At 45.7% G+C, this 23836-nt stretch overlaps 1 protein-coding gene across 3 annotated transcripts in view; it reads left to right on the top strand.

The window, feature by feature from the left end:
- Positions 1-877: 877 nt before the first annotated feature.
- ARHGAP44 (Rho GTPase activating protein 44) overlaps positions 878-23836 on the top strand; it is a 126616-nt gene continuing 103657 nt past the window's right edge. For 2 of the 3 annotated variants that reach the window (XM_077253562.1, XM_077253561.1), the window contains exon 1: positions 878-1287. In XM_077253562.1, coding sequence (XP_077109677.1) covers positions 1235-1287 — 53 coding nt within the window. In that variant the 5' untranslated portion in view covers positions 878-1234. The remainder of the gene's footprint in view (positions 1288-23836) is intronic. The other variant, XM_077253560.1, reaches the window with a different exon arrangement.

Here is a 23836-nt window from a genome sequence, read left to right as displayed (position 1 = left end):
CCTTATGAATTCGGAAGATGTTCAGCAGTGCCACGAGCTCAGACCAGGCAGCAACCAGTGAGAACCAGCTACATCCATCTACTGTCCGGAGAAGTCGGCCAGAAGTGGTCTTCGTGGAAGAATTGTGGCCGTAAATCATAACTTCTACATGGAAACAAGGGGAAGTGACTCATCTATGTATGAAAATATAGAAACTATAACAGCAGCAGAAGCTCTGGACTGATGGGTCACAATGTGAAGTATTTGGTGTAGTTTGTTCCCGCAGGGTTGGAGAGCGGCACAATAACGAGGGTCTGCAGGAACAGTGATACACAATAGAGGGTCCTAAAAATGTAGGGCTGTATTTTAGCAAATGGAGGTGTGTATTTGGTCAAGATTAATTGTCTCCTCAATGCTGAGAAGTAAAGGCAGATACTTATCCATCATGTAACACCATCAGGGAGGCGACTTATTGGCTCCAAATTTATTCAGCAGCAGAACAACGACCCCAAACATCCAGCCAATGTCATTAAGAGCGAGGAGTCCTGGAAGTGATGATCCAACCCCTCAGAGCCCAGATCTCACATCATCCAGGCTGTGTGGGATCACATGAAGGGATAGAAGGATCTGCACAAGTGACATCCACAGAAGATCTATGATATTCTATGATAGAAACAAAACAATACACCAGCACTTTTTTGTAGACAGACAAATATGAGAGTGATACAGGCAGATGGAAGACGCATGAATGTGACATACACATTTCCCCCGCTTCCCTCCCTCACATCATTTGCAATTAAATTACCACCTTGCATTGAACGAAGTAAGGACTACAATTCCCGGCCTGCCCTGCAGCCCCCTCCCCCGCGCATGCGCTCTCTTCTGCTGTCCGGGCTGCAGTGCCATAGCTGCTGCTGAGACAGTGAGAGCAGGGCTGATGAGCGCAGGGAGGGGGAGGACCTGGCACTGCTTGGAGCATGCAATAAAGAGCACAGCAGGCGAGGAGGGGGCTACAGGGCTGCACCCCTCGCTCCTGGACACCTACAGCACCCCCCATGGATGCACTGTGCCCCCTGGCATCCCCTGTGCTCTGGAGGATGCTGTGTGCTGCAGCCCCCCTATAACAGGGGGCATGTAATGTGCTGCTGACACTGGGGGGAGGGTCTATTTATTTATTTATTTTCTGCCTCCACTATACGGAAAACGGCGACCAATCTGTGTGTAATATTTATCTGTGTATCTGTATACTGCGAGGATGAAGAAGCAATTCAACCGGATGAGGCAGCTGGCCAACCAGACAGTGGGCAGGTAAGACCCCCAGCTCACAGGCTGACCTTATGGATGTGACACGCACCCACCCATCCATCCATCCATCCATCCATCCATCCACTCACTGCTGATGGTGGCTGGGCAGCCTCTCTGCCACTTAACCCCTGCACTGCTGACTGGGAGGACCCATCATCCTGCAGCCCTATAGGTTACATCCCATCATACAGACAGAATCATCTCTGCATGTGTGCAAGCCTGCTGTATGATCTATATTTCATCTATCTACGGTATCGATCTGTTATCTATATGCTATCTATTATCTATTTATTATCTACCCCATCTATCTATCTATCCATCTATCTATCTATCCCATATCTATCTATCCCATTATCTATCTATCTATCTATCTATCTATGTCTGTCTATTTGCCATGCCTTCCTATCATGTGTGGCTACACAGACCCTCCCTGTATACAGTATTTGCAGTCACTGTGTATATAGCTGGAGGTTGTACTGCAGATTTTACAGACTTTCCTGTAGGCTTGGCGGCCTGTGTTGTACTGTGCATTGTGTATGGCGGTATATGGTATGTTGCCCCCTCCTGCAGGTCACATACTCTTGGTCGCTTCCATCTTTCCTCCCTCTGGATCTTTTTCAGGCAGTGAACCTGCTGCTGTCTGTGCTCAGTACATGGCATGTCCTGCAGGGAGCGCTGCACCTGATGGGTTGGGTTACCATAGTATGCCATTGTTCATTATACTATGGCGCACTGGTGTTTGTGGGTCACTGGTAAGGAAAGGGTGTGTAATGATGGCGAGTGAGCGGACCTGTACTGAATGTATCCTGCATCTTCTGGTTATGTAATGACCGGTTATGGTGACCTCCAGCTCTCATGTCTCTGCTCCTGATGTTCTCTGTGTGCTGGGACAGTAACAGTTTGGCAGCCATCACCATGCGACTGTGTCCTCATCAAATTCACCAGGCCCGGATACCACCCGGAACAATATGGCTGCCTCCACTACCTGCAGCTGTAATATATACCTATAGGAAAGCCTGACAGGTCAATCCAATATGGCCAGTGCCCATTATATTATGTGCAGGATAATGACGCTGACACTTGGGGTACAGGATAATGGCGCTGACACTTGGGGTACAGGGTAGTGACACTGACACTTGGGGTACAGGATAATGACGCTGACACTTGGGGTACAGGATAATGACGCTGACACTTGGGGTGCAGGATAATGACGCTGACACTTGGGGTGCAGGATAATGACGCTGACACTTGGGGTACAGGATAATGGCGCTGACACTTGGGGTACAGGGTAGTGACACTGACACTTGGGGTACAGGATAATGACGCTGACACTTGGGGTACAGGATAATGGCGCTGACACTTGGGGTACAGGGTAGTGACACTGACACTTGGGGTACAGGATAATGACGCTGACACTTGGGGTACAGGATAATGACGCTGACACTTGGGGTACAGGATAATGACACTGACACTTGGGGTACAGGATAATGACGCTGACACTTGGGGTGCAGGATAATGACGCTGACACTTGGGGTACAGGATAATGGCGCTGACACTTGGGGTACAGGGTAGTGACACTGACACTTGGGGTACAGGATAATGACGCTGACACTTGGGGTACAGGATAATGACGCTGACACTTGGGGTACAGGATAATGACACTGACACTTGGGGTACAGGATAATGACGCTGCCACATGGGGTGCAGGATAATGATGCTGACACTTGGGGTGCAGGATAATGACACTGACACTTGGGGTACAGGATAATGACGCTGACACTTGGGGTACAGGATAATGACACTGACACTTGGGGTGCAGGATAATGGCGCAGACACTTGGGGTACAGGATAATGACACTGACACTTGGGGTGCAGGATAATGACACTGACACTTGGGGTACAGGATAATAATTTTGACACTTGGGGTACAGGATAATGACGCTGACACTTGGGGTACAGGGTAGTGACACTGACACTTGGGGTACAGGATAATGACACTGACACTTGGGGTGCAGGATAATGACACTGACACTTGGGGTACAGGATAATAATTTTGACACTTGAGGTACAGGATAATGACACTGACACTTGGGGTACAGGATAATGACGCTGACACTTGGGGTACAGGATAATGGCACTGACACTTGGGGTACAGGATAATGACGCTGACACTTGGGGTACAGGATAATGACGCTGACACTTGGGGTACGGGATAATGACACTGACACTTGGGGTGCAGGATAATGACGCTGACACTTGGGGTACAGGATAATGACGCTGACACTTGGGGTACAGGATAATGACGCTGACACTTGGGGTACAGGATAATGACGCTGACACTTGGGGTACAGGATAATAACACTGACACTTGGGGTACAGGATAATGACGCTGACACTTGGGGTACAGGATAACGACGCTGACACTTGGGGTACAGGATAATGACGCTGACACTTGAGGTACAGGATAATGACACTGACACTTGGGGTACAGGATAATGACGCTGACACTTGGGGTACAGGATAACGACGCTGACACTTGGGGTACAGGATAATGACGCTGACACTTGGGGTACAGGATAATGATGCTGACACTTGGGGTACAGGATAATGACGCTGACACTTGGGGTGCAGGATAATGACGCTGACACTTGGGGTACAGGATAATGACGCTGACACTTGGGGTACAGGATAATGACGCTGACACTTGGGGTACAGGATAATGACGCTGACACTTGGGGTACAGGATAATAACACTGACACTTGGGGTACAGGATAATGACGCTGACACTTGGGGTACAGGATAATAACACTGACACTTGGGGTACAGGATAATGACGCTGACACTTGGGGTACAGGATAATAACACTGACACTTGGGGTACAGGATAATGACGCTGACACTTGGGGTACAGGATAATGGTGCTGGCTTATATGGAGCAGTAACCACAGTCATTTTTAGATGTATCTGCTATATAAAAGCTACTCACATTGGTGCAGTGCTGGAAGTCCGTCATGACATGGCCAAGAATGTCAGCTGAACATCTGTAAAACATAAGTTTATAATGCATAATTTGAAACATTTAAGTCCATCCCCCACAAATGCCCGGGAACACTCTTTTATGATGCCCAGTTTTGGGCATGGTTTTCTCGAAACGTCATTATTTTTACAAGCTGCCATGGAAGGTTACGTATGTTTCTGTGCACCTAAAATACGGAGTTACCCTCCCAAACCTACATATTTGATCTCCTTCCCTTTTTAGTGGATTTCTTTATGTGTAATCACAGGAGTGGGATTTATGAAAGAAACCATGTGCCCGGTGTGATTTACCATTTCTGAGTCCAGGAGGTGGAGCCACTTGGGAGAAGAGTCAAGGATGACCACACCCAGAACCCCGCCCATTGGCTGATGTGCACCACTGACTTCTAGGCCCTGATGAAGCTGTCGAAACTACACATACATTACTGCTCGTGTGCTGTAATTAAAGGACAATGGTGCATGCCATCCATCATGCTAGTTTGGACAGATTTTGGACTTACTCATCCACAACTTTTCTCCCAGATGACTCCACCTCTTTGACTCCTGAAAGATCACTTACATACGCTGCATATATGGATTAAAAAGGATTTTTTAAGTTATTCCTGCTTTTATTATTGCATATGGAGGCCCCTTTAGGAAGTAAAGGTAGCGGTGGCACTTTAAGAACCAGTCTAGGTTCCTTCCAAGGGTTTCATTTTTGAGAAGATCATCAATGTCTAATTGATGGGAATCCAACCTCTAGGACCTCTGAGAATTGGCACAGTGATGGAGATTTGGCTCTTGTCCTTCCTTATTTACTATAGCACAGTGCCTCCTTCATACATGTGGCAGTGCCTGGTACTGCAGCCCATCCCATTCCCTTGAGAGATGCAGCAGCTTGTTAGGTCTCTTGCTGTTTTACATTACTACCCTGGCGTTAGTGTATTTGGGGCCGGGGCCGGGATGTATAGTGTTTAGGAATGTTTGTTTTCTGCAGTAACATCGAGTCGCATGGAGATTTTGCAATATTATTTGTGCAATGCATTCACTAGTGGAGCCCGGGGAGTACGAGAGTTAATCCGTGCCACATTTTTTTTTTAGCAGGGGAAAGGTTAGAAGTATGTAAGTAGTCCTGTAACATTTCCATCCTGTGGATGTGAGTACAGCTCCTCCTGGAAGTAATTACCCTCAGAAAGTGATTCCTCACAAATAAAACATGCATATATGTAAACAGCCTCCTGTAATCAGAGGCGACCGACACTGCAGAGGATTACTCATTGCTCTCATGGAATGGGTTAGTTCTATAAGCGCACAGCATGGAGGACCGGTGGGCACTTGGGGAACAGGATAATGACACTGACACTTGGGGTACAGGATAATGACACTGACACTTGGGGTACAGGATAATGATGCTGACACTTGGGGTTCAGGATAATGGCACTGACACTTGGGGTACAGGATAATGACGCTGACACTTGGGGTACAGGATAATGACACTGACACTTGGGGAACAGGATAATGGCGCTGACACTTGGGGTGCAGGATAATGACGCTGACACTTGGGGAACAGGATAATGGCGCTGACACTTGGGGTGCAGGATAATGACACACACTTGGGGTGCAGGATAATGACACACACGGGGTGCAGGATAATGGCGCTGACACTTGGGGAACAGGATAATGGCGCTGACACTTGGGGTACAGGATAATGACGCTGACACTTGGGGTGCAGGATAATGACACACACTTGGGGTGCAGGATAATGACACACACGGGGTGCAGGATAATGGCGCTGACACTTGGGGTACAGGATAATGACACTGACACTTGGGGTACAGGATAATGACACTGACACTTGGGGTACAGGATAATGACGCTGACACTTGGGGAACAGGATAATGGCGCTGACACTTGGGGTGCAGGATAATGACACACACTTGGGGTGCAGGATAATGACACACACGGGGTGCAGGATAATGGCGCTGACACTTGGGGTGCAGGATAATGGCGCTGACACTTGGGGAACAGGACAAGGACATTGACACTTGGGGTACAGGATAATGGCACTGACACTTGGGGTTCAGGATAATGGCACTGACACTTGGGGTACAGGATAATGGCGCTGACACTTGGGGTGCAGGATAATGACACACACTTGGGGTGCAGGATAATGACACACACGGGGTGCAGGATAATGGCGCTGACACTTGGGGTGCAGGATAATGGCACTGACACTTGGGGTGCAGGATAATGACACTGACACTTGGGGTACAGGATAATGGCGCTGACACTTGGGGTACAGGATAATGGCACTGACACTTGGGGTACAGGATAATGGCGCTGACACTTGGGGTACAGGATAATGATGCTGACACTTGGGGTACAGGATAATGGCACTGACACTTGGGGTACAGGATAATGGCGCTGACACTTGGGGTACAGGATAATGGCACTGACACTTGGGGTACAGGATAATGGCGCTGACACTTGGGGTACAGGATAATGATGCTGACACTTGGGGTACAGGATAATGGCGCTGACACTTGGGGTACAGGATAATGGCGCTGACACTTGGGGTACAGGATAATGGCACTGACACTTGGGGTACAGGATAATGGCGCTGATACTTGATATTTTGCAGCGTAATGTAGGGCCCAGTGTGAGAAAGCTGGGTCTCCCTCAGAGGACAGGGGTCTTCCAGCAGGACAATGACCCAAAACACACTTCAAAAAGCACTAGAAAATGGTTTGAGAGAAAGCACTGGAGACTTCTAAGGTGGCCAGCAATGAGTCCAGACCTGAATCCCATAGAACCCCTGTGGAGAGATCTAAAAATGGCAGTCTGGAGAAGGCACCCTTCAAATATCAGGGACCTGGAGCAGTTTGCCAAAGAAGAATGGTCTAAAATTCCAGCAGAACATTGTAAGAAACTCACTGATGGTTACTGGAAGCGGTTGGTCGCAGTTATTTTGGCTAAAGGTTGTGCAACCAAGTATTAGGCTGAGGGTACCAATACTTTTGTCTGGCCCATTTTTGGAGTTTTGTGTGAAATGATCAATGTTTTGCTTTTTGCTTCATTCTCTTTTGTGTTTTTTCATTTAAGACAAATTAAATGAAGATAATACCGAATAATTTGTGATTGCAATCATTTTCCGGAAGAAACTGAGTATTATCTGACAGAATTGCAGGGGTGTCAATACTTTTGGCCACAACTGTACATGGTAAATTTAAAGGGACCTGTCTCCACTTGGGTCACATGGCTTCTCTACATCACACCAGCCACTGCTACTGCAAGATTCAAAGTGTGTCAAATGCAAATTAAGTTACTCTCTTGGTCTGGTTGGCTGATACTGGTCCAATGATTTATCTGTCACATAAGGAGTCAGACTCCTTAACCCGTTGTGCAGCTGCTTTTCCAACGCACTGCGGTGCTTTCGGCCCGTGATGTGCAAATTCTCAGCTCTAACATAATATGGCTGTACATAGCGGAGCTGCTTCCTGCATTATGTGCTCAAAACACATCTCTCATACCAGTATTTTCCTTTGTAAAGCAGGAAAAAGTGAAAAGAGCATGAATCATGTCTCCAGCCCTTGTGGGATCCAAGCCAAGAAATTCAACAAAAAGGAAATTCAATGTTTATTATCATACATCTTTGATGGGCAACTTCTGGATGTTTATATATTACTCATGTCATTACAGGTAAGGGCTTTCTAGTGAGTGCAGCTCTGGAGTATAATACAGGAGGTAACTCAGGATCAGTACAGGATAAGTAATATATGTACACAGTGTCTGCACCAGCAGAATAGTGAGTGCAGCTCTGGGGTATAATACAGGATGTAACTTGGGATCAGTACAGGATAAGTAATGTATGTACACAGTGACTGCACCAGCAGAATAGTGAGTGCAGCTCTGGAGTATAATACAGGATGTAACTCAGGATCAGTACAGGATAAGTAATGTAATATATGTACACAGTGACTGCACCAGCAGAATAATGAGTGCAGCTCTGGAGTATAATACAGGATATAACTTAGGATCAGTACAGGATAAGCAATGTATGTACACAGTGACTACACAAGATTTTCTATAAAATATTTTGTGGAGATATTCTACTATTATTATTTATATAGCACCATTGATTCCATGATATTGTACATGAGAAGGGTTTACATACAAAAGTTTTGAATAACTGTTTATTCTTAAGGGCTGTAAGATAGGGAAGATACGAGGGTTGTGAAGTAGGTCTGTTTAACAGAGGTGAGAGCAGATTTGAAAGTGGGTGTTGCCTGTTTGAATGCAGTGAAGTCATCTTGCAAATGTGTTTTCTTCCAATGCCGCTCTTCAACTCTGGACACTTGCCAGAGCTTTTTAGTGATGTTATTGTGCCAGGGTTGTCTGTTGATACGTCGCACTCTGCCATGAATGAGAGGGTTGACCGCGTCAGTAGGTGATGCGAGATTGGCATTGTAGAAAGCAGTGGCACTGTCTGTGTCGTGGAGTGAGGATATGGATGCCAGTGGTAGGATAGAGTCAGATAGTGTGTGGGTGTCTAGGTGTGCAACGTTTCTGCGCGGGTGCACATGTTGCTGAACATGGGTAACCGGTGAGGAGGACAGGGATGAGAAAGTGAGTAGATGGTGGTCAGATAGAGGGAGAGGGGAGGTTGTGAAGTTAGATAGCAGGGACGGGTGAAGACCAGGTCTAATGTATGTCCATCTGTGTGGGTGGCTGAGGAGGACCACTGAGTAAGTCCAGAAGATGAAGTAAGGGACAGAAGTTTGGAGGCTGTTGACTGAGGGGTATCAGTGGGGATGTTGAAGTCACCCATGATGATGGTGGGAATGTCAGCAGAGAGAAAGTGAAGAAGCCAGGCAGAGAATTAGTCAATAAAGGCAGTGGCCGAGCCCAAAGGTCGGTATATGACGTCCACTTGGAGGGAGAGTAGATGTGGAGAGTGTGGACTCCAAAAGAGGGGAGGATAAGGGAGGGTAGAGGTGGGATTGGGTTAAAGGTGCAGTTAGAAGAAAGGAGAAGACCCACTCCTCCACCATGTCTATTGCCAGGGCATGGGGTGTGGGTGAAATGGAGGCAGCCGTAACACAGTGCAGCAGGGGAGGCTGTGTCAGAGGTTGTTAGCCATGTTTCTGTGAGGCCGAGGAAGGCAAGCTTGTGAGAGAGAAAAAGGTCATGAATCATATGAAGCTTATTGCAGATGGAGCGGGCATTCCAGAGTGCTCCAGAGAAAGGGAGCAGGGGGGTGGGCGTCAGGGGCACGGGTTTTATGTTGGAAAGATTGCAGTAGTTCATATTAGACAGGGTGCGGTAGGAGGGGTTAGTAATGGGAGGTATGAGCTGTGGGGGTCCAGGGTTGGGAGATATGTCGCCAGTAGTGAGGAGAAGCAGAGAAAGGGAGAGCAGGTGGGAGAAGGAGAGTGGGCGGCTTGTTTTATGTTTTATTAAGACAGATTTGAGGTTGAGGAGCAGGTCAGCAGAGGAGGTCAGGTGGGGAGGTAAGAGTGAAGGGGAGATGATTATTTGGTTAGAGGGTGCTGGGGTTTGGGGATTGCAAAGGAGTGAGAATTAAAAGAGCAAACACTGTAAGGACATATGTAAACATGGTGAAGGAGTAAGATGGGTTAATAGAAAAGCTAGATCCAAGTAATAGGAACTGCTTACTCAGCAGACATACCCAAAATAGACAGATATATAGAGTGGGGTCCTAACTCCTGCCATGACTAACTGCCGTTGAAATAACTGCAGCATCTCGATACTTTAACTACCGTGATAATTTTGCTGCAGGGAGACGCGTGCAAAAACCCACACACGTGTACCCCTTAGAATGCAACTAAATTTATAGGGCAGAGTAGAGGATCAGGTGAAAGGGAATGTGGGAGCTGATTTGGGATAATTTAGCTGCTGGCCTGCACACCAGGGCAGGTTACATGATCAAAGGCACTGGGCCTGGCTACATCCATATGCTGTAAAGGCCCCGTCTCACATAGCGAGATCGCTAGCGAGATCGCTGCTGAGTCACAAGTTTTGTGACGCAACAGCGACCTCAGTAGCGATCTCGCTATGTGTGACACGTACCAGCGATCAGGCCCCTGCTGTGAGATCGCTGGTCGTGTCGGAATGGCCTGGACCTTTTTTTGGTCGTTGAGGTCCCGCTGACAGCGCTGAATCGGTGTGTGTGACACCGATCCAGCGATGTCTTCACTGGTAACCAGGGTAAACATCGGGTTACTAAGCGCAGGGCCGCACTTAGTAACCCGATGTTTACCCTGGTTACCAGCGTAAATGTAAAAAATAACAAACAGTACATACTCGCCTTCTGATGTCCGTCAGGTCCCTTGCCGTCTGCTTCCTGCTCTGAGTGCCGCCGTAAAGTGAGAGCACAGCAGTGACGTCACCGCTGCGCTCTGCTCTCACTGTACGGCACTCAGAGCAGGAAGCAGACGGCAAGGGACCTGACGGACATCAGAAGGCGAGTATGTACTGTTTGTTATTTTTTACATTTACGCTGGTAACCAGGGTAAACATCGGGTTACTAAGCGCGGCCCTGCGCTTAGTAACTTGATGTTTACCCTGGTTACCCGGGTGCTGCAGGGGGACTTCGGCATCGTTGAAGACAGTTTCAACGATGCCGAAGTCGTTCCCCTGATCGTTGGTCGCTGGAGAGAGCTGTCTGTGTGACAGCTCCCCAGCGACCACACAACGACTTACCAACGATCACGGCCAGGTCGTATCGCTGGTCGTGATCGTTGGTAAATCGCTATGTGAGACGGGGCCTTAACACCTTGCACCAGATGACATCTAGAATGACCCCAGCATGGAAGCACAGCAGTGAGTACAGTGCAACAAATGGATTTAGCAAACATTCAGCAGGCACTGTTATATATCATTCAAGGAAATGTTGCAGGATGATAAGCAGATGACAGCAAGCAGATATTGTACCATTAAGGGGAATGTTGCAGGATGATAAGCAGCAGATGACAGCAAGCAGATATTGTGCCTGTGTGAAGAAAGGAGATGGATGTTAATTCCGAGCCGTTGAAATTACTGCAGCGTCTCGATACTTTAGCTGCCGTGATACTTTTGCTGCAGGGAGACGCGTGCAAGACCCCACATGTGTGCACCCCTTAGAATAAGCTACTATTTAGAATAAGCTTTGGGTGACATCTACTTTTCAGTACTTTTCGTGGATATCAAAATTGAAGAACCAGGTCTGAAATTTCAGAGCCCAAAATAACATTTTCTTTTAGTCCTTTGAAAGCATAGTAACATTTTCCATGTTTTGAAGCCTCTTGTTTGTGCCCCTGGCACATGAGAAGCACCATGTTGATTTAATTAGCAAAGCGATGCATATTCAAGCTTAATTTATGCTTGATGATGAGCCGTTTCCTTGGAGCGTTCATTCACACTGGACGAGCTGTCACTCACAGACCAAGACCTGTTTGGTAAAGTAAGAGTGAATTCTTTTCCGCGCTCATACAATGACCTCTTTGTCTTTTATCAGGTGGTAGGTGTCCAGGGTGGTCTTTAACCAACAGAAGACAGTACATAACTTGCTCTAATTTCTGGTGTTTTTTTGTCATGCGGCCTTTGAAATATTGATTCAGTTTAACATCCAGAGCTGCATTCATAATGCTGCTTCCAAATCACCATTTATTGCCCAAGCTCCTTGTTTTCTCTGTGTGGAGGTTCTAGATTTGGCTTTTTATCTGCTAAAAAATAGAATGGAAATATTGTGTTTTAACCACCTACTCGCTGCTTACGTGACTCGTATGCGACTGTAAAGGAGGACTCTGCTTCTCACACTCAGCTATAGGCTGACAATGAATTGAGCCAATTCACAGAGCCACACCACAGTTCCTACTGCCAGCACTCTTCCTTCCCTGGGTAACACAGTAGTACACGCACACCCTGCTTTTTCAATACAAATATTTTTCTTGCTCTCTGGCATGCACAAGGTGACACAACCAACCTACACTGTGTGCAGAATTATTAGGCAAGTTGTATTTTGATCACATGATACTTTTTATACATGTTGTCCTACTGCAAGCTGTTCAAGCTTGAGAGCCAACTACCAATTAAGTAAATCAGGTGATGTGCATCTCTGTAATGAGGAGGGGTGTTGTCTAATGACATCAAAACCCTATATAAGGTGTGCTTAATTATTAGGCAACTTCCTTTCCTTTGGCAAAATGGGTCAGAAGAGAGATTTGACAGGCTCTGAAAAGTCCAAAATTGTAAGATGTCTTGCAGAGGGATGCAGCAGTCTTGAAATTGCCAAACTTTTGAAGTGTGATCACCGAACAATCAAGCATTTCATGGCAAATAGCCAACAGGGTCACAAGAAGCGTGTTGGGCAAAAAAGGCGCAAAATAACTGCCCATGAATTGAAGAACATCAAGCGTGAAGCTGCCAAGACGCCATTTGCCACCAGTGTTGCCATATTTCAAAGCTGCAACGTTACTGGAGTAACAAAAAGCACAAGGTGTGCGATACTCAGGGACATGGCCAAGGTAAGGAAGGCTGAAAAACGACCACCTTTGAACAAGAAACATAAGATAAGACGTCAAGACTGAGCCAAGAAATATCTTAAGACTGACTTTTCAAAGGTTTGAAAGGACTGATGAAATGAGAGTGACTCTTGATGGGCCAGAGATTGGATCAGTAAAGGGCAGAGAGCTCCACTCCGACTCAGACACCAGCAAGGTGGAGGTGGGGTACTGGTATGGGCTGGTATCATCAAAGATGAACTTGTGGGGCCTTTTCGGGTTGAGGATGGAGTGAATCTCAACTCCCAGACCTACTGCCAGTTTCTGGAAGACAACTTCTTCAAGCAGTGATACATCGGTATCATTCAAGAAAAATATGATTTTCATGCAGGACAATGCTCCATCACATGCCTCCAACTACTCCACAGCGTGGCTGGCCAGTAAAGGTCTCAAAGAAGAAAAAATAATGACATGGCCCCTTGTTCACCTGATCTGAACCCCATAGAGAACCTGTGATCCCTCATAAAATGTGAGATCTACAGGGAGGGAAAACAGTACACCTCTCGGAACAGTGTCTGGGAGGCTGTGGTGGCTGCTGCATGCAATATTGATTGTAAACAGATCAAGCAACTGACAGAATCTACGGATGGAAGGCTGTTGAGTGTCATCATAAAGAAAGGTGGCTATATTGGTCACTAATTTTTTGGGGTTTTGTTTTTGCATGTCAGAAATGTTTATTTCTAAATTTTGTGCAGTTATATTGGATTACCTGGTGAAAATAAACAAGTGAGATGGGAATATATGTGGTTTTTATTAAGTTGCCTAATAATTCTGCACAGTAAGGCTGTGTGCACACGTAGCAGATTTTTCGCGTTTTTTTTCGCGTTTTTTCGCTATAAAAACGCTATAAAACCGCGAAAAAAACGCTCACATTAAGCATCCTATTTAATAGAATGCAATCCGCATTTTTTGTGCACATGCTGCATTTTTTTCCTGAGCGGAATCGCATTCCAGAAAAAAACGCGGCATGTTCATTAAATTTGAGGAATTGCGGGGATTCCGCACACCTAGGAATGCATTGATCTGCTTACTTCCCGCATGGGGCTATGCCCACCATGCGGGAAGTAAGCAGATCATGTGCTGTTGGTATCCAGGGTGGAGGAGAGGTGACTCTCCTCCACGGACTGGGCACCATATAATTGTTAAAAAAAAAAAAGAATTAAAATAAAAAATCGTGATATACTCACCCTCTGATGGCCCCGGAGTCCTCCCGCCTCTCCGCCTTTGCACGTGGCCGCTTCCGTTCCTATAGATGGTGTGTGTGAAGGACCTGCGATGACGTCGCGGTCACATGACCGCGACGTCATCGAAGGTCCTGCACACACACCATCTATAGGAACGGAAGCCGCTGAGGAGATCGGCTGTTTGCGGAAGGTGAGTATAACCATTTTTTTAATTTTTTTTTATTATTTTTAACATTCTATCTTTTACTATTGATGCGGCATAGGCTGCATCAATAGTAAAAAGTTGGTAACACTTGTCAAGCACTATGTTTGACAAGTGTGACCAACCTGTCAATCAGTTTTCCAAGCGATGCTACAGATCGCTTGGAAAACGCTAGAATTCTGCAAGCTAATTATGCTTGCAAAACGCTAGTTTTCTGCGGGAATATGCATGCCAATTCCGCATTCGATATACCCGCGGCAGGAATTGCAGAATTGCCGCGGAAATTTCCGCGGCAATTCTGCAACATGTGCGCTTAGCCTAATAGTTACCTGCACAAACAGATATCCTCCTAAGATAACCAAATCTAAAAAAACCACTCCAACTTCCAAAAATATTAAGCTTTGATATTTATGAGTCTTTTGGGTTGCTTGAGAACATAGTTGTTGATCAATAATAAAAATAATCCTCTAAAATACAACTTGCCTAATAATTCCACACACAGTGTATACTTTCCCTCTTCAAGGTTGTGGCGGAGCACTGGCGGCACAGAAGTGAACACTACCGGCTGCCATGGTACTCTGATGTTAACACTTTATGTTTTTATTATATGGGCATTTTAGGGCTAATTCTATGTTTTCACTATATATCTCTTTTATTTTATATACACACTATAGATATATTTTATTTGGTCGCAGTTATGTGTCCACTTTATAGATATTATTTTGGCAGTTTTTGGCAATGTTGTGTGTTTACCTTTGCACTGTATAGCAATTTTATTTAACCACTGTTATGTATTGACTATATGGCACTCTTATGTTCACACTACATGGCTGAATTATATGGGCTGTGTGTGGCACTTCCATGCGTTCACCATTTGGCAGGAATATAAAGCCAGTGTTGCGGGTTTACTCGATGGAAATCTTACGTTAACACAATATGGCTCTATGAATGTGTGGCAATTTTAGGTGATCACTAGATCGCCCTTTTATATGTATGCACTATATAGCAGTGTTATGTATATAATTTTATAAATTAACTATATGTTCACCCTTTACGGCTGTATTAAGGCGGCATATTTTGGCAATGCAATGTATTCACGTTAGCTCTGTATAGCAGTTTTAGAATCTTTATCTACTGTCTATATTCTCCCTTTGTGGCCGTATTATATGAGCAGCATTATGTATTCACTTTATAATACCTAAGTATTATAAGGTAGCATTATCTGGCCCTTGTTACGTGTTCACTGCATGGCATTATTATGTTCGCACGCTATGGCTGTATTATATGTGCAGTATATGGCAATGGTATGTGTGCTTTGTGTAACGCTATTGCTTAAAGGGATTTTCAAACAGAAAAGTTATACCTAATCCATAGGATAGAGAATAACTTACTTATTGCTAAGGGGCCAACTACTGGTATCCCCAGTAATCTCCAAAAACAGGGCTATTTATCGGGGCCTGCAGAGCCCCGTCTTGAATGGAACAAACGCATATTCTCAACCTCTGCTCCATTTATTGTCAATGTGGACAGCGCTATTTCCGTCAGTCCCATAGAGATTGATTGGGTATATATGGCAGTATTACCTGGCCGCTATTATGCTTTCACTGTATGGTAGCCTTGGGTTCACACTTTATGACATTAGTATAGGACATTATGTCTACTCCACATAGCACTGATATTTAAGTACTATATGGCAGAATTACAGGTGCTTCTCACAAAATTAGAATATCATCAAAAAGTTTATTTTAGTTCTTCAATACAAAAAGTGAATCTCATATATTATATAGAGTCATTACAAAAGGAGTAATCCATTTCAAGTGTTTATTTCTGTTAATGTTGATGATTATGGCTTACAGCCAATGAAAACCCAAAAGTCATTATCTCAGTAAATTAGAGTACTTTATAACACCAGCATAAAATCTGAAATGTTGGCCTACTGAAATGTATGTTGGGCATCATGGTGGCTCAATGGTTAGCACTGCAGCCTTGCAGCACTGGAGTCCTGGGTTCAAATACCACCAAGGATGACATCTGTAAAGAGTTTGTATGTTCTCTCCGTGTTTGCGTGGGTTTCCTTCGGGCACTCCGGTTTCCTCCCACATTCCAAAGACATACTGATAGGGAATTTAGATTGTGAGCCCCATTGGGGACAGTGATGATAACAGTCTACCAACCTACCCGTGCCCTCCGCTCTGCTAATGACCTCAGGTTAGCATCCTCAATAATCAGAACCTCCCACTCCCGTCTCCAAGACTTTACACGTGCGGCGCCGATTCTTTGGAATGCACTACCTAGGTTAATACAATTAATCCCCAATCCCCACAGTTTTAAGCGTGCCCTAAAAACTCATTTGTTCAGATTGGCCTACCGCCTCAACGCATTAACCTAATTATCCCTGTGTGGCCTATTAATAAAAAAACAACAACATAATCACGTTCCTCCATCATGTTCTCATACACTTTATGCAGTTAATAGCCTCTGTGTCTGTACTGTTACATACTTAGGTAGTTAACTGGTTCATGCAGCTTTACATGAACACCCGAGCCTTACACTATGGCTGGTCCAAATAACTAAAGCAATTGTTACCATCCACCTCTCGTGTCTCCCCTTTTCCTCATAGATTGTAAGCTTGCGAGCAGCAGGGCCCTCACTCCTACTGGTATCTATTTTGAACTGTGATTTCTGTTATGCTGTAATGTCTATTGTCTGTATAAGTCCCCTCTATAAGTTGTAAAGCGCTGCGGAATATGTTGGCGCTATATAAATAAAATTATTATTATTATTATTATTAATGTCTGTAAAGCGCTGCGTAATATGTTAGCGCTATATAAAAATAAAGATTATTATTATATGTTCAGTAAATGCACTCAATTCTTGGTCGGGGATCCATTTGCATCAGTTACTGCATCAATGCTGCATGGTTTGGAGGTGATCAGCCTGTAGCACAGCTGAGGTGTTATGGAAGCCCAGGTTGCTTTGATAGCAGCCTTCAGCTCGTCTGCATTGTTGGGTCTGGTGTCTCTCATCTTCCTCTTGACAATATCCCATAGATCCTCTGGGGTTAAGGTCAGGCGAGTTTGCTGGCCAATCAAGCACAGTGATACTGTTGTTTTTAAACCAGGTATTGGTACTTTTGGCAGTGTGGACAGGTGCCAAGTCCTGCTGGAGAATGAAACTTCCATCTCCATAAACCTTGTCGGCAGAGAGAAGCATGAAGTGCTCTAAAATTTCCTGGTAGACGGCTGCGCTGACTTTGGTCTTGAAAAAACACAGTGGACCTACACCAGCAGATGACATGGCTCCCCAAACCATCACTGATTGTGAAAACTTCACACTAGACCTCAAGCAGCTTGGATTGTGGCCTCTCCACTCTTCCTCCAGACTCTGGGACCTTGATTTCCCAATGAAATGCTAAATTTACTTTCATCTGAAAACAACACCTTGGACCACTGAGCAACAGTCCAGTTCTTTTTCTCTTTGGCCCAGGTAAGAGGCTTCTGGTGTTGTCTGTTGGTCATGAGTGGCTTGACACAAGGAATGCGACACTTGTGGCCCATGTCCTGGCTAGGTTTGTATGTGGAGGCTCTTCAAGCAATGGCTCCAGCAGCAGTCCACTCCTTGTGAATCTCCCCCAAACTTTTCTTAACAATCCTTTCAAGGCTGCGGTTATCCCGATTGCTTGTGCACCTTTTTCTACCACCCTTTTCCCTTCCACTCAACTTTCCATTAATATGCTTGGATACAGCACTCTGTGAACAGCCAGCTTTTTTATCAATGACCTTTTGTGGCTTACCCTCCTCGTGGAGTGTCAGTGACTGCCTTCTGGACATCTGTCAAGTCAACAGTCTTCCCCATGATTGTGGAGCCGACTGAAACAGGCTAAGGGACATTTTTACACGCTTAGGAAGCCTTTGCAGGTGTTTTTTTGTTAATTATTCTAATTTACTAAGATAATGACTAACAGAAATAAACACTTGAAATAGATCACTCTGTTTATAATGACTCTATATAATGAGTTTCACTTTTTGTATTGAAGAACTGAAATAAATTAACTGTTTGATATTCTAATTTTGTTAAAACTTGTATGTAAACAGTATTTGTTCCCTCTATAGCGCTTATATGTAAGCATTATATGGCCGTATAATTCGGCCACTACATTGCTATCTTACTGTGTTCACTATTTATGACTTTAGTATGTTGGCAACATATATGTTCACCATATAGCACTACACTTTAAGTACTATGTGGCGGTATTATTTAGTTAATGTGTGATTCTTCTTTATCCCAGCCACTGTAAAGCTTCAGTCCTGTACAGTTATTCTCGATAGCATTTAGGGACATGTTTAAGAAAAATATTCTCCACGTTTCCTCTTCGGAGCCAGGGATTGTTTGTCTAGGAACATAATTTTTATGGTTCTGACATTTGTGTGAGTCAGGCCCAGCATCAGCTGGAGAGAATAGATGGGCGAACGGATACACCCCAGGGGAATAGTGGAGTCTAAAATGATCATGAGACTGCTCTGATCTCACTCTGCGGCAGGGAGGGGGCTTTATACAGCAAGGAGGGGTGGCAGGTCGAGGAGATGTGGACAATACAGCCCGCTCAGCACATTACATCAGCCCATTAATTACTGTATATACACCTCTATATATACAGTGGTCATCTTTATAATGTGCTGCTGAGCTGTGTGTCTAATCCTATAATTAGTGTAATGTGCTGTTGAGCTGTGTATCTAATCTTATTATTGTAATGTGCTGCAGAGCTGTGTAATCTTAATAGTGTAATATGCTGCTGAGCTGTGCATCTAATCCTATTATCTGTATAATGTGCTGCTGATCCGTGTATCTAATCTTATCTGTATAATGTGCTGCTGAGCTGTGCATCTACGTCTATTATCTGGATAATGTGCTGCTGATCTGTGTATGTAATCCTACTATCTGTATAATGTGCTGCTGAGTTGTGTATCTAATCATATTATTATTATTATTATTATTATTTATACAACGCCATTTATTAAATGTCGCTTTACATGTGAGGAGAGATATACATAATAAAAACAAGTACAATAATCTTAATCAATACAAGTCAGGACTGGCATATGAGAAGAGAGGACCCTGCTTGTGAGGGCTCACAATCTACAAGGGATGGGTGAGGATACAATAGGTGAGGGCTGAGATGGTCGTGCAGCGGTTTGGTGGATCGGTGGATACTGCAGGTTGTAGGCTTGATGGAAGAGGTAGGTCTTCAGGTTCCTTTTGAAGGTTTCCATGGTAGGCGAGAGTCTCATGTGTTGGGGTAGAGAGTTCCATAGGAGGGGGGATGTGCGGGAGAAAGCTTGTATGCGACTGCGGGAAGAGGAGCTGAGGAGCGTAGAGAAGGCGATCTTGTGAGGATCGAAGGTTGCGTGCAGGTAGGTACTGGGAGACGAGGTCACAGATGTATGGAGGAGACAGGTTGTGGATGGTTTTGTATGACATGGTTAGGGTTTTGAACTGGAGTCTCTGGGTAATGGGGAGCCAGTGCAGGGATTGACAGAGGGGAGAGGCCGGGGAATAGCGGGGGGACAGGTGGATTAGTCGGGCAGCAGAGTTTAGGATAGATTAGAGGTGCGCCAGAGTGTTAGAAGGGAGGCCACAAAGTAGGAGGTTGCAGTAGTCAAGACGGGAGAAGATGAGGGCATGCACTAGAGTTTTTGCAGATTCTAGGTTGAGGAATGTACAGATCCGGTAGATGTTTTTGAGTTGAAGTCGGCAGGAAGTGGAAAGGGCTTGGATATGTGGTTTGAAGGAGAGATCAGAGTCAAGGATTACCCTGAGGCAGCGAGCTTGTGGGACTGGGAAGAGTGAGCAGCCATTTACTTTAGGTTTGTTGGGAGAGTCGCGTGAGATGGGGGAAAGATGATGAATTCTGTTTTGTCCATGTTAAGCTTTAGAAATCTAGCGGAGAAGAAGGATAAAATAGTGGACAGACATTGAGGGATTCTGGTTAGTAGGGTGGTGATATCTGGTCCAGAGATGTAGATCTGTGTGTCATCAGCATAGAGGTGATACTGAAAGCCGTGAGATTCTATGAGCTGTCCCAGGTTGAAGGTGTAAATGGAGAAGAGAAGGGGCCCTAGGACTGAAGCTTGTGGGACTCTGACAGATAGGGGGTGAGGTGAGGAGGTGGTGTGCAAGTGGGAGACGCTGAATGTCCGGTCTGTTAGGTATGACGAGATCCAAGATAGGGCCAAGTCAATGATGCCAAGAGATGAGCGGGTCTGTAGTAATAGCGGTGGTCCACTGTGTCAAAGGCAGACAGGTCCAGAAGAAGGAGGACAGAGTAGTGTCGCTTGGCTTTGGCAGTCAGCAGGTCATTGGTGACTTTAGTTAGGGCAGTTTCAGTAGCGTGATGCGACAGGAAGCCAGATTGTAAGCGGTCGAAGAGGGAGCAGGAAGAGCGGTTGGAGGACAGTTCAAAATGGACGTGTTGTTGCAGTAGTTTTGAGGCAAATGGGAGAAGTGATATGGGGCGATAGCTAGATACAGAGGATGGGTCAAGAGAAGGCTTTTTGAGGATGGGTGTGATTGAGACATGTTTGGAGCATGAGGGGAAAACACCAGTTGTTATTGATAGGTTGAAAAGATGGGTTAGAGTTGGGATGAAGACTCTGGTGAGGTTTGGGGTGAAGTGGGATGGGATTGGATCAAGTACACAGGTGATGAGATGTGATCTCGACAGTAGGGCGAAAAGTTGGTCTTCTATAATGGTGGAGATGCTGGTTTTGGAGGAGGAGGGCTGAGTAGTTAGGAAGAAGGGTTGTGGAGGTTGTAAACCAAAGCTTTCTCTGATGTTATCAATCTTCTGTTTGAAGAATGAGGCAAAGTCTTCTGCTGAGATGAGTGGAGAGGGAAGAGGTGCTGGGGGTCAGAGGAGAGAATTGAAGGCGTTGAATAGCTGTTTAGCGTTGTGAGACGAGGATCTGAGAGATGAGAAGTAGGTTTCTTTGGTCAGGCTAGTGTGCCAGGGTTGTCTGTTGATTTTGCGAGCTTTAGTATGTTTGAGAGGGGCGACCAATTCAAGAGGTGGTGTTATACAAAGTGGCAGCGGCGTCCGCATTGTGTAAGGAACTTATGTCTATAAGAGGGAGAAGAGCTTCAGAAAGTAAGTGTTGATCGAGGTGTTTGAGATTTCAGTGAGGGTGTGCAAGTTTGTGGGGTGGGGATTGTGGACCTGGAAAGGAGAGGGAAGAGAATGTAAGCAGGTTGTGGTCAGAAAGAGGTAGAGGTGAGTTAGAGTAGAGAGGGTAGATAGAGAGCAGAGGCGGGTGAAGATGAGGTCCAGTGTGTGACCATCTTTGTGAGTGGCTGCAGAAGACCATTGAGTGAGGCCAAAGGAGGAAGTGAGAGATAGAAGTTTAGTGGCAGCTGAGAGGGAAGTGTCAATGGGGATGTTGAAGTCACCGATGATGATAGGGGGGATGTCAGCAGATAGGAAATGAAGTAACCAGGTGGTGAAGAGGTCAAATAAGGTGGTGGCTGGCCCTGGGGGGCGGTAAATAACAGCCAGTTGGTGGGGGAGTAGATGCGCACAAAGTGCACCTCAAAGGAAGGGAGGGTAACAGAGGGTGGCAGTGGGATTGGGGTGGAGGAGCAGTTATCTGACAGGAGAAAACCAACTCCTCCACCATGCTTGCTGCTGGGGCAGGTTGTGTGGGAAAGGTGGAATCCACTATAAGAAAGTGCAGCAGGAGAGGCTGTGTCAGAGGAGTGCGCCAGGTTTCGGTGATAGCGAGGTTTAATGTGCTGCTGAGTTGTGTATCTAAACCTATTATCTGTATAATGTGCTGCTGAGCTGTGCATCTAATCCTATTAACTGTATGATATGCTGATGAAATGTGCATCTAATCCTATTATCTATATAATGTGCTGCTGAGCTGTGCATCTAATCCTATTATCTGTATAATGTGCTGCTTATCTGTGTATCTAATCTTATTATTTGTATAATGTGTTGCTGATTTGTGTATCAAATAATTTTATCTGTATAATGTGCTGCTGAGCATCTAAACGTATTGTCTGTATAATGTGCTGCTGAGCTGAGCATCTAAGTCTATTATCTGAATAATGTGCTGCTAATTTGTGTATCTAATCCTATAATCTGTATAATATGCTGCTGAGCTTTGTATCTAATTGTATTATCTGTTTACTGTGTTGCTGAGCCTGGTATCCAATCCTATCCTGCGTGATACTATCTGCTGAGCTGTGTATCTGATCCTATCATGTGTGATACTGTCTGCTGAGCTGTGTATCTTAAGCTGTCATGTGTGATACTGCTTGCTGAGCTGTGTATCTAAGAGGAGCCACATGTAGCATCCTTTTTCTGCAACGAGGTCCTCCCGTACAATGATACAGTTAGGCCAGGCCCATCACCACCAATACGGGATACTTTTTTACAAAGCGGTTCTCCTTTCTTGCTCGCGGTCCCGCGGGGGTGGTCCTTCCTCTACGATGTCACTAATTATTGGTGGCATCATGGGAACTCCCCTTTAAATGTTTTCCAGTGGGCCCCTCGGGTGGTTTCTCCTCCATCTTCTGCACCCAGACCTCTTGATATGATCTCGGGGTCCCGCAGCCGCAGCACGCTTAAGGTACCGTCACATTAAGCGACGCTGCAGCGATAGCGACAGCGATGCCGATCGCTGCAGCGTCGCTGTTTGGTCGCTAGAGAGCTGTCACACAGACCGCTCTCCAGCGACCAACGATGCCGAGGTCCCCGGGTAACCAGGGTAAGCATCGGGTTGCTAAGCGCAGGGCCGCGCTTAGTAACCCGATGTTTACCCTGGTTACCAGCGTAAAAGTTAAAAAAACAAACAGCACATACTCACCAGCGCGTCCCCCAGCCTCTTCTTCCTGACACTGACTGAGCTCCGGCCCTAACAGCACAGCGGTGACGTCACCGCTGTGCTTTCACTTTCAGTTTAGGGCCGGCGCTCAGTCAGTGTCAGGAAGCAGAGGCTGGGGGACGCGCTGGTGAGTATGTGCTGTTTGTTTTTTTAACTTTTACGCTGGTAACCAGGGTAAACATCGGGTTACTAAGCGCGGCCCTGCGCTTAGTAACCCGATGTTTACCCTGGTTACCAGTGTAAAATATCGCTGGTATGGTTGCTTTTGCTGTCAAACACGGCGATACACGGCGACCTAGCGACCAAATAATGTGCAGACCTTCTAGCAGCGACCAGCAATTTCACAGCGGGATTCTGATCGCTGCTGCGTGTCAAATACAGCGATATCGCTCCCTAGGACGCTGCAACGTCACAGATCGCTGGCGACGTTGCTTAGTGTGACGGTACCTTTAGGCTCAGTCGGGGTCTGGTGTCAGTAGATGCAGTGGGAGCTGCTTGTGATACTTTACAGTGATTTGCTCGCACCTTTGCTATAGATTTCGGGACTGATTGTAAGCTCCTGCTCTTCATCTCTTCCTCTGGAGATGAGTATAGTAGGAGCAACATCTCACAGTGCCGCCATTATATCCTGGGTGCTATTGTTTGGGAATATGAGGGAGTGGTGTGCGAGCGTTCACCTGAGGAGACGAGAACCATCACCTTTACAGT

This window comes from Ranitomeya variabilis, chromosome 4, assembly GCF_051348905.1.
Source record: "Ranitomeya variabilis isolate aRanVar5 chromosome 4, aRanVar5.hap1, whole genome shotgun sequence".
Classification (NCBI taxonomy): domain Eukaryota; kingdom Metazoa; phylum Chordata; class Amphibia; order Anura; family Dendrobatidae; genus Ranitomeya; species Ranitomeya variabilis.
Note: the sequence above shows the minus strand (reverse complement) of the source record. Positions and strands in the feature narration are given on the sequence as shown.